We start from the raw sequence: 17,129 nt of genomic DNA on the forward strand, positions 1-17,129 counted from the left end.
GTTATTAGACATTTCAACCCTGGGATAAATATACTGGCTATCTACTCTTTCTGTGCCCCCCAAACTTATAAGGCTTTGTCAAATCTCCCCCCTCTCCTCACTCTAGAGAAAGCAACCCCAAGGCTGTCCAGCCTCTCCTATCAATAAATGCCCTCTGATCCAGGCATCATGCAGGTAACCTCTTTTGCATCCTCTCTAGAGCCTCAACATCCTTATAAAGGAGTGACCAGAAGTGAATTAAAGTACTCCAGATGTTGCCTAACAAGAGTTTTAAAAAGCTGCCATGTAACTTCTCACTTGAACTCATTGCTGTGGCTAATGGAGGCAAGCATGATAAATTCCTTCCTTACCACCCTACGTTCTGATAAAGGGTGTTGGCCCGAACTGTCAACTCTCTATTTATCTTCATAGATGCTGCCTGGCCTGTTGAGTTCTTCCGGCATTTTCTGTGCTTTGCCTTGGATTTCCAGCATCTGCAGACTTTCTCGTTTTGTGACCTTATCACCCTATGTAGCTACATTCAGGGAGCTGTGGACTTGGACACCCAAATCCCTCTGCACAGCTACACTGTGAAGGGGCCTCTTCATTGTTCTGTCTCTGTACCTTTGACTTCCCAAAGTGCAATATTTCATATTGTCCAGTTTAAACTCCATCTGCCACTTGTCCAACTGTATCTGCAACTGATCTATATCCGGCAGAATATGCTGCTAGTCTTCAACACTACCCACAACACCACCAATCTTCATTTGATCTGCAAATTTACTAACCCACCCATCTACATTTCTATCCAGGTCATTTTGTTTATATCTATTTATTTATTTATTGAGATAACAGCACAGAATTGGCTCTTCCAGCCTTTCGAGCCACGTCGCCCAGAAACCCCCGATTTTTAACCCTAACCTAATTACAGGACAATCTATAATGACCAATTAACCTGCCAACTGGCACATCTTTGGACTGTGGGATGAAACCTTACAGGCAATGGCAAGAACTGAACCTGGGTCGCTGCTATTCTAAAGTATTGTGCTAACTATCACAAACAGCAGATGTCCCGTATGGGTCACTGCAGAACGCCATGAGTCACAGACATCAGTCTGAATAAATCCCATCGACCTGCTATGAGAAGCAAAGTATGAATCCAAATAGTTCACAATGCATCTTAAAATTTTGGATGACCCTCCCATAACAAACCTTGTTGAATGCCTTACTTAACATCCACAGCTCTACCTTCATCATTCATTTTGTCACCTCCTTAAAAAAATTCAGTCAAGTTAGGAAGACACAACTTGCCCAGCGCAAAGTTATGCTGACTGTCCCCAGTTAGGCCATGGCCTTTCAATTGCTCATAAATCCTATCCCTAAGAATCCTCTCTAATAACTTCCTTACCACTAATGTGAGAGCCACCTTTCTATAGTTTCCAGGATTATCCCTGTTTTCTTTCTTGAATATGGAACAAATTTAGCTATTTGCTAGTACTCTGGCTAGGGAGGAGATGAAGATATTGATCAAGGCCCCAGCAATCTCAACCCTTGCCTCTCTCAATAATCCGGGCTGTATCCCATCAGGCCTTGGAGACTTGTCCACCTTAATGTTCTTTAAGATACCGAACACTGCCTCCTTTATCTCAAAATGCCCCAGCAAATTCGCATCTGCACAGTGTTCCTCGATGTCTCAGTAGCTACTAGGGGTGTTTGCAGGATAATCTCAAAGTGATGGCAGCTCTCATATTTTTGAGTTTACCCATATAGACTCAGTGAATGAGCCATCCATTATGTCCCTCTAAGTGCAGCTGTGGATATTAATAATGCAACACCCACCCCTTTCTTACATGTACCTCTTTATCTTTTCTGAAACATTGAAACTCTTAAACGTTAGACATCAATTCCTGTTGCTCTGTCAACCAAGACTTTTTATGTTCTCATCATCCATGTTGTCATCCATGCTATATGCTCATCACCCTTATCCACGATACTCCTAGCATTAGAATGCTCACATTTCATCCTGTCCGTCCCGTTGTATGTATCATCTTGCTCCTGCCTATTCATCCTGGTCATGACGTTACCTTCATTTACTCCATTTTCTGACCTGGTTCCTAACCTCCTGTTAAACTAGCTTAAACCCTCCTCTGTAGCACTCGTGAACCTGCTGACCAGTATATGGATTCCCCTCCAGTTAAGCTGCAATTTACTTCTCTTGTACAGGTAACCCCTACCCCAGAAAAGGTTCAGTGATCCAAGAACCTGAGATCCTGCTTTGCACCAGTTCTTCAGCTACACATTCATTGACACTGATTGGGGGACTAATTTTGTCAAATGGCAGGACATTTCAGTGGGCTGCCCATTTCAATTCAACTTACTGTTTCCATTGCGACGTTTGTCTATAGCCTCCTCTGTTGACTTAATTAGGGAACACTCAGGTTGAAGTCCACTATTCTCTCCTATCACATTTGTTCTTCAGTCCTTTACCTCTTCTCCCTATCCCCTCCCAGCTTCTTACGTTATATCTCCCCTTCCTCACCACCCACATTTCCCCTCACCTCGTTTTACCTACCACCTGCCAGCTTGTACTCTTCCCCTCCTCCACCTTTTTATTCCGGCTTCTGCCTCTTCCTTTCCAGTCCCCCTGAAGTATCATCTGTTTTTTCCTCTCCATTGATGCTGTCTGGCCTGTTGAGTTCCTCCACTGTTTTGTGGGTGTTGCTTAGGATTTCCAGCATCTGAAAAAAATCTCTCCTGTATTCTGCATGCTGTTATTGTTTTACCTTGCATCGCCTCAATGCACTACTGTAATAAATTGATTACTAAAAAAGGTTTTTCATTGTACCAAGGTGCAGGTCATAGTAATAAACCAATTTGCCAAAAGCTGGTACTCATTCCCAGGCACCAAGACTCATTCCTAGACTGGTGAGGAACAGCACAGAAGACGGCCATACCGCTGGCCCTTGTGGCTATGACTTTTGCTATGACACCAGCAGAAGACTAAAGTCCCTCTGCCAAAAGATACCGGGCCACCCACTTGTTCCTCATCTGCCTGCTCTTGTTGCCTGGAAAGGCGTTACACCTTTTGCAAGATGGGAAAGGGGGTCGGTGAGCTTGAGGCTGTGAGGCTGGGTGATACCGCAGAAGAGCAGTCAGCAGCTGGATGTCGGTACCTGAATTTCAGATGCTGCCTCCCGCAGTGCAGACGTTGTGAGTTGTATACTTGTTTATCAGCAGCAATGAACCTCTGCATTCGAATTTTGATTTTCTGGTACAGTATTGAATTTGAGTTCGTTGCATTAGAATGTTGTTTGGTATGAATGGCAATGAATCACAACAACCCACAGGGTTAATGGAAAAAGCTCCAATATTAAGAGCGTAATCAAATTAGTTGCGACTCACTAATTCCATTGTTGTCATTAAGAGCAATGTATTGCTAAGTGCTGTAATGTAAATCCACAGACGGATGTGGATTTGCTTTTTCCAGACTGAAGTAAAATCTCTTAAGCTTGATGGTTTGACTGTGATTCAGGGTAAGCAGGCATTTGAAATCTAATTTTATTTTACTTTCTGTGGTTCACTTTCCATCAGCCCAGTGCAATACAGAATGTCAACAACCCTTTTCTGGCCCATGGTATTTATTACCTTACACAAAAATATTCTGGTTCGGCTTGGATAGGCAGAAAGACTCAAACTATAAATATCTGCTTAGAACTAAAAAACTTCGGTTATTAGGACAGAATAGCAAACATTAAAGCCCCTGTGTGAACCCTTCTTGTGCATCACACCTCCCACTTGATCCGTGGTGCAGTTCACGACCAGCCCATTGGTGAGGCCTCAATGAACTGTCCCCAAGCCCCCTCCCGCCGAACACTCAATTTCATACCCTCTCCGCTGATATGGAACTCTGCAGTAAATGGACCAACACATAGCACCAGCTCAAGCCACAGAATCAGAGCCAATCATCACTTGTCAATCATTTACCACGAGTCCTACCCCTGTATTCACCTAATTTTAATGATCCCACAGTAGTATTGCAATCTCATGGTTGTACTCCCATAGTGTAATCAAAGCTCTTGCAGCCAGTTCTGTTATGTACGAAGGCCACTGTAGTGGTGTGGACATTCAACAAGCACAAAGATTACACCTTTACAATACAGCATTGGCAGAGATGTGAAAACAAAAGTACACAATTTGGTGACTGGCATGTGAAGGTGCAAAGAAAATTAAATCATCAAGAACCTTAAAAGCTTCTTTTTACATTGTATATCAATGATTTAGATTATGGATTAAATGGTTTTATGGCTAAGTTTGTGGATGACACCAAGATAGGTGGAGGAGCAGGAAGTGTTGAAGAAACGGAAAGGTTGCAGAGAGACTTGGTCAGTTTAGGAGAGTGGGCAAAGAAATGGCGGATGAGATACAATGTTGAGAAATGTACGGTTGTACACTTTGGAAGAAGAAGTAATCGGGCAGATTATTATTTAGATGGGGAGAAAATTCAAAAATTGGAAGTGCAAAGGGACTTGGGGGGCCTCGGGCTGGATACCCTAAAGGTTAACCACCAGGTTGGATCGGCAGTAAGGAAAGCGAATGCTATGTTGGCATTCATTTCAAGAGGAATAGTGTATAAGAGTAAGGAGGTGTTGATGAGGCTCTGTGGAGCACTGGTGAGACCTCATTTGGAATACTGTGTGCAGTTTTGGGCCCCCCCCCCAATCAAAGAAGGGATGTTCTGATGTTGGAGAGAGTGCAGAGAAGATTTACTAGGATGATTCCTGGAATGCAGGGGCTAACATATGAGGAGCGTCTGTTGGCTCTTGGACTGTATTCACTAGAGTATAGAAGAATGAGGGGGGATCTCATAGAAACATTTCGAATGTTGAAAGGGTTGGACAGAGTAGATGTGGAAAGGCTGCTTCCCTTGGTGGGTGAGTCCAGGACAAGAGGCCACAGTCTTAGAATTGGAGGGTACCCATTTAAAACAGAGATGGGGGAGAAATTTTTTTAGCCAGATGGTCGTGGATTTATGGAATTTGTTGCCACAGACAGCTGTGGAGGCCCGATCATTGAGGGTGTTCAAGAAGGAGATTGATAGGTATCTAATTAGTCAGGGTATCAAGGGATATGGGGAAAAAGCTGGAAACTGGAACTAGATGGGAGAATAGTTTAGCTCATGGTGGAGTGGCGGAGCAGACTCGATGGGCCGAATGGCCCACTCCTGCTCCTTTGTCTTGTGATCTTGTGAAATTTTACAACATGCGTACACTGATCCCAAAAGGTTTTATTTGAGGAGTTTTTTTCTTGGTCTTCTATTTCTGTTATGCTTCTGTTTTCACTTAGTTAGCCTGTGACTCATTGGGTATGGAGTTTAATTTTTATTACTTCACTTTGTGGGATATGACCCTTATTCATTGCCTTTTCTTTATAGCCCTTGAGAAGGTGGTGCTGAGCAATCTAAAGAAGGTACTTTAAGAATGTTGGTAGAAGTTTCAAGATTAGGACAAAAGCCAGATAGACAACTTGGAAGTTAAGAAGCCGTTGTATTCACATTGCTGCCCTTGTCTTCATTAATGGAAATAGTCAAAGGGATCAGAGGTGTGGAAAGTGCTGTAAGAGAACCCAAGATATATTTTAGAAATAGTCCATTCTGCAGCCATTGTGTGGTGATGTAGAAGTAGTGAATGTTTCAGATTGAAGGTGAGGTGCCAGACGAATGGGCTATTTGTTCTTGTGGTATGAAATACACACATGTTGTTGAAACTGAACTCAAGCATGCAGATTTAAAGAGGGTTTTCCATCATGTTTGAGTTGCCTTCTCCATCTCAGAAAGGCCTTGTTTAGTTAAAATGCTATCATACTCTTCTAATCATAGATTTATATGGCTGGTTCGGTTAAATTCTTGGCTGAAGTTGGCTTGTGGGTTGCTGCTGATAGAATGGTTTGCGATAGTAATGCCATTGAATGTTAAAGGTAAACAGTTGACTGACTCTCTTGTGGGAGGTAGTCTTCTCTGGCATGTCGGTGACATAAGCATTACTTACCTGTGTTCATTATGGAACATTCATCTTCCGTAAGGGGAGGAAAGATGAAATATGAAGATAACCTAGCCAGAAATATCACAGAGAATACCAAAAGTTTTTCAGGTAAATAAAGAGTAAAAGTGAGGTGAGAGAGGATATTGGGCTGCTGGTAAATAATGCTGGAGAGGTAGTAATGGAAGGCAAAGAAATGGTGGACAAACTTAGCAAGTATTTTACATCAGTTCACAGTGGACGACGCCAGCAGTATGCTAGAAAATTCAGTGTCGGAGGGGCAGAATTGAGTGTAGTTGCTATTACTAAGGAGAAGGTGCTTGGGAAACTGAAAGGTCTGAAGGTAGATTAGTCACCTGGACCAGATAGGCTATACCCCAGGGTTCTGAAGGAGGTAGCTGAAGAGATTGTTGAGGCATTAGTGTTGATCTTTTGTAGATTCTGGAATGGTTCCAGTAGACTGAAAAATTGGAAAGATGTTGGAGTGCATTATTAAGGATGCAGTTTTGTGGTATCAGGAGGTGCATAACAAAGTGGGCCAAAATTAGCACGGTTTCTTTAAGGGGAAATCTTACATGACAAATCTGTTGGAATTCTTTGAGGAAATAACAGATAGGGTAGACAAAGTATGGGGGTTGGAGTCAGAGGACGTTGTTCACTTGGATTTTCAGAAGACCTTTGACAAGGTGCTACACATGAGGCTGCGTAACAACAGAACAGCCCATGATATTATAGGAAAGATACTAGCACGGATAGAAGATAGGGTGATTGGCAGGAGACAAAGAGTCAGAATCGAAAGGGCCTATTCTGGTTGGCTGCTGGTGACAAGTGGTGTTCTGCAGGTTTGGCATTGCTTCTTTTCATATTATTTGTAATTAATTTGGATGATGAAATTGGGGGCTTTGTGGCCAAGTTTGCGGTTGACATGAAGATAGGTGGGGGGCAGGTAGTGTTGAAGGAAGGAGTCTGCAGAAGGACTTGGGTAGATTGGGAGAATGGGCAAGGAAGTAGCAGAGGGAATGTAGTGTAGGGAAGTATATGGTCATGCACTTTGGTCGAAGGACTAAAGGTGTAAACTTTTAAATTGCGAGAAAATTCAAAAATCTCAGGTGCAAAGGGACTTGGGAGTCCTCATGCAGGATTCCCTAAAGGTTAACTTGCAGGCTGAGTCTGTGAGAAAGAAAGCAAATACAATGTTAGCATCCATTTCGAGAGGACTAGAATATAAGAGCAATGATGTGATGCTGAAGCTTTATAAGACATTGGTCGGGCCACAGGTGGAGTGTTGTGAGCAGTTTTTGGCCACTTATCTAAGAAAATGTGTGCTAGCATTGGAGAAGGTCTGAAGGAGATTGTGAATTTTTCATTCCCATTTACTGATAGTATCCTAGCATTCCCTTGTGTTTTTTAAACTCTGACTTTAAAAGCTTTCAAAAGTATGCCTGCGTCACTGCCAGCGACACCGATAGAGGCAGATATGATAGGGTCTTATAAGAGACTCTTAGATAGGTACATGGAGCTTAGAAAAATAGAGGGCCATGCAGTAGGGAAATTCTAGGCAGTTTTTAGAGTAGGTTACATGGTCGGCACAGCATTGTGGGCCAAACAGCCTATAATGTGCTGTAGATTTCTATGTTCTATTAACACTTTTTAAGAACAGTTACAAAGACACAGCTCTAAGGAAAAAAAAGTCCAGCTTTATCTTTGTCTTATGGGTGACCCCCTAATTTTAAACAGTGATCCCTAGTTCAAGAACATGTCTCAAAAGGAAACATTCTCTCCTCAACTAAGTGCCAAGGCTACTCAGATCTTGTATGGTTCAATCAAGTTCCTTCTAATTTCCTCCAAATTGACCTGTTCATTCTGGTTATCATTGTGTTAAATCGTCTTTGAACTGCTTCCAAAGCATTAACATCCTTCCTTTCAAAGTTCAAGATAAATTTATTATCAAAGTACATATTTTGATGTACTGAGGTTCATTTTGAGATTCATTTCAATGCTGAGATTTATTTTCCTTTTGGGCATTCACAGTAAACACAAGAAATATAATAGTATCATTGAAAGGCTGCCCCCAACAGTGCAGACAAAAGACAACAAAATGTGCAAATACAAAAAGAAATAATAATTACTAGTATTATTTTTCTTCCAAGAAACAGGGTTTTTTTGTGGCAATATAGGACCAGGTCGTTAACACAAAAAAAAATCAAAATTACTTAATAAAAGACCAACAAATTAGAAGACAATAAATGCAGAAAATGCCAAGAGAAACTACAAACAATCCAACACATTACAGGATGCTGCAGCAGTTTAACTCAATCTGATTACTTACATGGGCACAATCAAGCGGCAATCATTATTCATCAAAATCTTGCTTTAAGATACAAACTCATAAAAAGACACCATACCTTATTATAAATATAATCTTTAACCAGTTTTAGAGTCAGAGTCCTACAAATTATATTACGACCAATCGATTATTGCAGATAGGACAATCCATAATAACTGGCAAGATACAATATTAAGGATAAACAAGCAAGAATAACTTGCTTTATAGATATAGCCATTCCAAGCATACATAACTTACAGAAGTCAATATGTCAAAAACACCAGATATATGCTGAATTAAAAGAGGAAATTGAAAGACAGTGAGATATGAACAGTGTATACATTGTCCTATTAGTAATATCTACAACTGGTATCATCCCACAGTTGCGACACAATAGCATTAAACAATTGGGCCTACACAGCAATACTTATGTAAATCTCTAGAAAGCTACAATACTAAACACCATTAGCATTGTCCGATAGTTTGTTGCAATCGAGAAATCGTTGCGCTTGGTAATGCCGGTACTGCAGGTTTTACCAGCTTGAGCTGAAAAATAAATAAATATACAACAATAATAAAAAGAACATTGCAATATATATCAAGACTATGAGGTGAAGAGTTCTTGAAAGTGAGTCTATAGGTTGTGGGAACAGTTCAGTGATGGTGCGAATGAAGTTGAGTAAAGTTATCCTCTCTGGTTCAAGATCCTGATGGTAGAGGTGTAATAACTATTCCTGAACCTGCTGGTGTGCATCCTGAGGCCCCTGTACCACCTTCCTAATGGCAGCAGCGAGAAGAGAGCATGGCCTGGATGGAGGGGGTTCCTGATGCTGTTTTCCAGTGACAGTATTCCGTGTAGATGTGCTCGGTGGTGTGGAGGGCTTTACCTGTGTTGGACTGGGCCATATCCACTACTTTTTGTAGGCTTTTCCGTTCAAGGATATAGTTTCCATACCAGGCTGTGATGCATCCAATCAGTATACTCACTACCACACATCCATAGAAGTTTGCCAAAGTTTTGAATGATATGTCAAATCTTTGCAAACTTCAAAGAAAGTTGAGGCGCTGCTGTGCTTTTGTTGTAATGACCCTTGCTTGCTGAACTCATGACGGATGCTCTAATACAACACCGAAGAACTTAAAGTTGCTGACTCTCTCCACTGACCACTGAACCACTGATTTCCTTTAATAAGGGAAATAATAAGGACACCATGGTAGCATAGGAGTTAGGGCGACACTGTAGCAGCTCGGGATATTCTGGAGTTCAATTCCAGCGCTGTTCCGTAAAGAGTTTCAATATGTCATCCCGTGGAATGCATGGGATTTCCCCGGGTGCTCCGGTTTCCTCCTACAGTCCAAAGACGTATCAGGTAGGTTAATTGGCCATTTTAAATTGTCCTGTGATTAGTGTAGGGTTTATCGGGATTGTGGGGTTGCTGGGGTGGTGTGGCTGGAATGGCCAGAAGGGCCTACTCCTCTCCGTATTGTGACATTTACTCGGCTGAGGCCCGTTCTGGCTCCTCCAGTCTTTGTGTCTGTGGACTCATGTTTATTCTGAATGTCATCTGCTCACTTTGTTGTTTGTACAACTCTCTCTCTCTCTCTGCACATTGGGTATTTGATGATCTTCTCTATTTCAATAGGTTCTTTTGCAATTTGTTTGTTTTGTGGCTGCCTGTAAGGAGATGAATCCCAAGGTTGTGTAATGTATGCATACTTTGATAATAAATGTACTTTGAGCTTTAAATATGTAATAAATACTGTATCCAGTACATCAGATGAAGTTTCAGAAAGACATGGAATTGAAGCATATCCACATTTTTCATTCAGTTCCCCAGCTTTAATTGATAACATCTTACTCATTCACGGTATTGGCATTCTGGGCTTTGGTGAATTAGGCAATAGGACAATCAGACTCCTCTGCGTCTCAGCTCAGCGGTCTTTCACTATGTTGACAGTTTTATTCAATTTTCCAAGTTTGTACCTTATTCTCCATTTGCCAGATATCCAACCCAATCAAGTTGTCTCACTCTGTTATGTCCTCTTCACAGCTTGTTTTCCCACCTATGTCTGTGTTATCAGCAAATTTTGCAACCACATCTATAGCCTTTTCAAATCACTTCTATAAATTGCTAAAAAGTTGTGAACCCACCACCACCAAGTATTTATGTTTGTTCTCTTCCCTCTCCAGCAGAAATTTTTCTAATTGTGCCAATGTGTTATCTCCAATACTGTGAGCTTATGTTTTCTAATGATCTTTGATACTGCTGCTTATCAAATGCTTTTGTAATCTTAATACATCCATTGTTTCCCCTTTATCCCCAGCACAGGTTACTTCAATAAACAGATTAAACATGATTTCCCTTTTACAAAACTTTGTCTGATTACCCTCCATTGCTCTATGTGCTCTGCTTTATTTAAAGACTGGCTTCTAATAATTTTATTGTGAAAGATGTTAAGATAACTCTCTGCATTTTCCTGATCTGTCTCTCTTTATAAAGGAAAAAAGCTAGATTTGTTTTTTCCAGTGTAATGGATCCTTAAAGAAATTTTGGGAAATTAAAACCAATACATCAAATACCTTGTATTCTAATATTGATAAAGGACAGCTAAAGTCTGAGTTTGAAGACCTTTCATCAGAATTTATAGTTTTCAATTTAAATTTGAGCTGTGTGTATTCCTTTTTGCACAATGTGGCCTGATCTAACTATTTCGAGCATTTTCTGTTGTTATTTCTGTCATCTTTGTCCCCCCTCAGTAGAAGAGATTGTGTGTTTGGGACATGTGATTGGAGGGTAGGAGGGGACTGAGAGTGGTTCAGCTGGAGCGTTCAAAGACATGTATAACTTCTCACTGCTGGAGTTGGAGGTTACCACCTGCTTTAAAAGGGCATCAATTCATGCTGGTGCCCAAGAAGAGCAGGGCGAGCTGCCTCAACAACCGTCATTCAGTAGCATTCATATCTGGTCAGATGGCGTGCTTTGAGAGGTTGGTCATGGCTAGAATTGACTCCTGCATGCGCAAGGACATTCACCCACTGCAATTTGCCTACCACCACAACAAATCTACAGGCTCTGTACTCGGCCATAGATGATATGGACAACAACTATAACTACATCAGCTGCTGTTTTATCAATCAGTGCAGATCAATAATAACATCTCCTTGCTGATGATCAATACAGGCACACCTCAAGGATGCATGCTTAGCCCACTATTCTACTCTCTCCATAGCTCAAGTGCCATGAATAAATTCATCAATGATACAATTCTTGGCAGAGTCTCAGATGGTGCTGAGGAGGCTTACAGGAATGAGATAGATTAACTGGTTGAGTGGTGTTGCAGTAACCATCTTGCACTTAATGTCAGCAAAACCAAGGAGTTGATTGTGGACTTCAAGAAGGGGAAGTGGAGGGAACACACAACAGGTTTCATCGAGGAGTCGGTACTGGAAGGGAAGAGCAACTTCAAGTTCCTGGATGTCAGCATCTTAGAGGATTTATCCTGGACCCTACAATTTGATGCAATCATGAAGAAGGCATGCCAGCAGCCATACTTCATTAGGAGTCTGAGGTGATTTGGTATATTACCAAAGGGTCCAGCAAATTTCTAGCGATGTACCGTGGAGAACATGCTGACTGGTTGCATCACCACCGGGTATGGAGGCTCCAAGGCACAAGATTAAAAGAGGCTGCAGAGGGTTGTAGACTTGGTCAGATCCATCACAGGTACAACCCTCCCCAGCATCAAGGACGCTGCCTCAAGAAGGTGGCATCTGTCATTAAGGGCCCTTACATCCATGACATGTCTTCTTCTCATTACTACACTTAACAATGAGATACAGGAGCCTGAGAGGCACTCTCAACATTTTAGAAACAGATTCTTCCCCTCCACCATCAATATCTCTGAACATTCCATGAACTTCTAAACACTACCTCACTATTCCTCTTTGGCACTATTTATTTTTTATATTGTAACTTATGGTGGCCAATTCTCTAATAACTATTTGCAGTTAAGTAATTGTGAATATTTATTCGAAATTATCGGAGGGCTGGATAGTATAGGTCTTTCATTTTCTATACTAGCTGTGAATTCTCCATTTTCCATTCTTGGCATTGCTGTGAAATTCAAGTTCCAGTTGAAGAGTTTCATCAGATTTAGTTTGGAGTGCAAGTCCCAAAAGCTCTTCCTCTCCAGCAACCCCACCCGCACCCCCATCCCACCACCCCACCTCCCCAAGTAATTCTGCTGGTCAGTCATAGCCACTTACCATTGGAGATGCCTTATGCTGCCTGGGCCATGTTTACGAGGTGGACTTAGCCGTCCATCTGAAGACAGTACCAGACTGTACTGAAGGAAACAATCATGGTCCTGACATCTCAAGACAATGGAATTTCTTCCCCAATAGGATTTCTTTGCCTCTATCTTGAGCATACGTTTCATGCACACCCATTAAAACTTTGCAGAAGAATTCTGGTTTCAGAGGCTCCTCAGTACAAACTGTGTTATTGCAATGAAATATTGATTCAATTTTAAATGGTGCTGTTGTGGGAAATATTAACTGCGTTGTTCCTTTTAAGTGGCTTGTATCATTCGATGCTGTTGATATCACAGTCTAATAGTCCTTTAATATTCTTTGTTTCCTGTGATTATTCCCTGTTGGCTTTTCAACAGAAGCGATTACCAATATCTTGGAACAAACACTTGAAAATTACAAGGGGTAAGATGCTTCTTGCAGTATCATGTTAAACAGATACCTGAAACTGTAAACACTTCGAGAGAGTTTATATTCTTATTCTGCAAGTTTAAATGGGTTCAAGTAAATGGGTCCCAGTTGTCATATTTTTAAAATTGAAGCTTTTCACTACTGTATAGAAAGACCACAATCAAGTTACCGTAGTTCATTCTCTTCCCTGCCCACCCCTGCCTCTCACAAATATTAGCTAGTTCCATGTTTCCAGCCCAATGCATGCACAGTTTTACCTGATTATTGACCTCACATCCTGTCTTTCATTATGCTGACTGATCAACAAGGTTCAACTGGGTTTAAATCTTTAACTTCTCCAGAGAAATCAGTTGTTGGAAAGGAGAAGCTCGGGCTAAATGGAAGAAGGATGTTCGGCACTGAGATTTTTCAAAGAGCCATGATTGTGCAAAGCTTTTCGAACTGTTTTCTCTAGTCCTAAATAATTTCCAGATATGATCTTCAACTGCTGCAGGTAGCCAGATTTTGTCTCCCATACTTCAAGTGATGCTGATGTAATTCTATCTGCAGTTGTTTCCACATACTCCACTTAGCAGCTGGTAGTGGTAGACTCTGCCCGGCAACCACCTGCAGTGCTGCAGAGATGAATTACATCTTCGGCAACAACACGACGCTTCTGTACCCGCGCCCCCCCAGAAGCAACGCCAGTGCTGGCCTGAATTCTACCGGGCTGAAGCTGAAACAATGCGCTAAGAAGAGCTCAGCCGCGGAGCTGAACTCGCAACAGAATGAAGTGGAGTCCACACGTTGGCAGGCGCTGCTGGCGTTTTTTACCCGTAGGCACTACTTTATTGACTGTATTTCTGCAGGTGGCAGCTGTACTCAGGTAAGTTCCATTAACTGGTCAATCTACATCTCTGGTAATGAAAATGTAAGTGCAATCATTTGGAAGGCTAATGTATGGTAGAAAATATTTCATGGGAGTGGGGGGCTGTTGTAGAACTTGTTCTTTTCCCTTACTCTTTGCTTACGTTGCACATTTATAAATCACCCTGAAAACCTTGTCTGATTTTTAGTTTTCAGCTGTGACGCACACAGAGACAGGGAGCTTTTCTGTGTCCAACATATATGAATGAAATGGCCTCCGATAAACGCTTCGATTTTTGTTTGCTCTCTCCTTTCTTCCTGAACAATATCTGTCACTGTTAGTGAATTGAATTGTGTTCTCAAATGGTGCTCAAGTAAATGCCCTTATTGTTTCAGATTGGGTTTCATTTTGATGGTCTTTGTATTTCAACAAATCTATTAGACTTGCTCATGCACTCCTTTAATGCACTATGTAATTACATATTTAGTTTCCATTTATTCAGGATACAAATCATTAAAGTTGTAGCTAAATGGTAATGGCATCGAAGATTACCTTGATATTATTGCAGATACCTTGCTGCTGTTTTTGAATTTTGCTCTTTTCAAAATTTCTCTGCAGTAGAATCATGTTGTATATCATACCCCTTTATAGCAATGTGTGTAAATCAGGGATGACAGCTAGCACAATTGTGGCAGCTGTTTGGCTGAAGGTTCTTTTCTGTTTGCAAAATTAATGATGAATATTTTATTAAGTTGCAGTGCCTCCCGGAATAGGTTTAAAGTTAAATGCGAAAACAATGATTTTAGTCCAGTCTAAAGGTGCTTTCACACTGCAGCATAAGGCTATTTTAGATGCAGTTTGGGTTCCAACCAGACAGAACCATGGTCACATTGCTCAGCTTCTACCTGCTTGGAAAGTTAATCTTGTTAACTTCTGCCTGCCTGGAAAAGTAATAATCCCTTTTGACTTGGGTTCTGCCTGTAATGGCAGATCTAACACTTAAAATCTGAAGATTGCTGGGAATATTTGCTTTCACTGTAAACTAAATTGAGCTTGTTAAGTGTCCAGTGTGATCAAATAAATGTCTCCAAGAAGACCTGAGAGGCTTAGCAGGATTATTAAGTAAAAACGATTCTGAGATGTACTCTGGGTCCAGACCATTAAGAGCTTTAAAAACAAATAAGAGCACTTCAAAATGAATTTTTAACTGAAATCCAGATTTTTAAAATAGATTTGGTACACCTATTGTGAAAAACCAAGTTTGTCAAGACCACCTTTTGTTTTATACTAAGGTTAAATTAACTATTGTCATTATCTCACAGTTTAGTGTTATTGCAAAATAGAAATTGCTTTACTCCTACACTAACTAGGATGTACAGTGTTTCTAAATGATAGAGGGATTATGCAATGAAATTAAAGTTGATATTTCTAACTCTGCCAAAATAACTCTCAAAGTATTCGTACCATTCAAGTACATTTCTACACCTGTATATTTTATTTTGGCATGTTGCTTCCATAGTATCGATAAAGTTAGACTTGCCTATTGATTATGAAACTGCTTGCCTTTGAAAATGTTTTACAACAAAATCTGTTTTAATAATATTAATAGTAACTTTATTTACAGAGCACTGTTCAGACATGATATAGTTCAAAGTGCTTTACAATGTACAAACATGAAAATAAAGTGAGAATTAAAAATAAATTTGAAATAAAAGACAAAAAGATGTTAGTTAAAAGCAAGTTTAGATAAATCAGTTTTGAGTTGGTCTTTAACATTGTCAACTGAGGCTGCATTCTTGATAGTTTTAAGTATTGAATTCCCCAGTTCAGCACATAGTTTAATAAAAACTGACTTGCCAGTCCTCTTTTGAGGGAGATTGTTTAGATTTAAGATACTGACGAATGAAAGCCTGAGATCTCGAGCACGAGTATCAAACAAAAACAATTCTGCAATATACTTCGGCCTCAGACCATTAAGAGCCTTAAAAACAAATAAGAGAACTTTAAAATGAGTTCTTTAATATAAAGGAAGCCAATGCAGGTTAGATAGTACCAGAGTGAAATGTTCCCTCATCCTGGTCTGGCAGTGGCATTCTGAATGAGTTGAAGTTTGTCAGTCGATTACTTTGGAAGGCCAGTAAGAAGTGTTTTGCAGTAATCTAGTCTATTTGATACAAAGGCATGAATTTGTTTTTCAGCAGCATTTCGTGACAGTTACAAATGCACTTTTGTGATATCTCTAAAGTGTATAAATGCTGCTCTGGTCACTTTCTTTATGTGGGATTGAACATTCAAATCTAAATCAAGGATAACACCCAGGCTAGTTAGTTCTGATTTTACATGGGAAGCCAAGTTATGACGAAGTTTATCTCTTTTCGCTTTGGGACAAACCAAAAGTATTTCAGATTTATCTTCATTTAGTTTGAGGAAATTATTGTTCATCCGTTGTTAATTGGAGCCATACCAGAAGTCAGAAAAGATAGGATGTTATCATCATCAGGCTCAAATGAGTGTGTCATATGAACCACTGTGGAAATCAAGTATGCTCTCTAATGATGTCTCCTAAGGACAGCATGTATAAGGAGAATAGGAGACCAAGCCAGTTTCATTGAGCGACACCAAAACGTATATTGTCCCTCTTAGAAAATTGGTTTTCTTTCCAAGATAGATGAATGAAACCAATTAAGAGCACTTTATGCATTTTAAGTTCCAATTGTTTCTTTTATCTGAAAGATCCCAAAAATTACTTGGTAACGTTTAAGTTTTCCAAGTTCAACCTGTGAAGGTTCATTCTTTCTCTTCATGCACTGATGTTTAGGAATGCAGCTTTACTGTACTGGAAGGAAGTCTGTGGTCACTATTGTTGGATTTCTATAATGGGTGTGGCATTGGTAGCAATACCATTAAAGTAAATTTTTTAAACTTAATTGAAAGTTTGAGGGTCTGTGAGTTTTCTCTTATTTGACATCTATGAATATTGCTGGAATGTTTTATTGTATAGAGGGAAATGTTATTCTAGATTCATTTTCAGTTTGAACAGGCCAGTGTAGTTGCGCTTTGTGTTAGAGAAATTTGCCTTGTTGACTGATCTTGCTCCTTAAAGGAACTCACAGTATAACAGTTTTTTGGATTCTCGTATAAAAGGGATCCCATCCTCGTCGCCAGAACTGTTAGAGAAGTTACTCAAACACACCATTCGGACAGGTCAGATTTTGAAGT

The 17,129-nt window shown here is 40.4% G+C and overlaps 1 protein-coding gene across 16 annotated transcripts in view; it reads left to right on the forward strand.

The window, feature by feature from the left end:
• The window catches only part of dlg1b (discs large MAGUK scaffold protein 1b), a 489,566-nt gene that overhangs the window by 225,184 nt on the left and 247,253 nt on the right, over positions 1–17,129 (forward strand). For 2 of the 16 annotated variants that reach the window (XM_063045528.1, XM_063045533.1), the window contains exon 1: positions 13,152–13,928. The exons of 13 other annotated variants lie outside the window; for them this stretch is intronic. In XM_063045528.1, coding sequence (XP_062901598.1) covers positions 13,686–13,928 — 243 coding nt within the window. In that variant the 5' untranslated portion in view covers positions 13,152–13,685. Of the gene's footprint in view, positions 1–13,151; positions 13,929–17,129 lie in introns of those variants that run through there. One more of the 16 variants, XM_063045532.1, reaches the window with a different exon arrangement.

This window comes from Mobula hypostoma, chromosome 4, assembly GCF_963921235.1.
Source record: "Mobula hypostoma chromosome 4, sMobHyp1.1, whole genome shotgun sequence".
Taxonomy (NCBI): Eukaryota; Metazoa; Chordata; class Chondrichthyes; order Myliobatiformes; family Myliobatidae; genus Mobula; species Mobula hypostoma.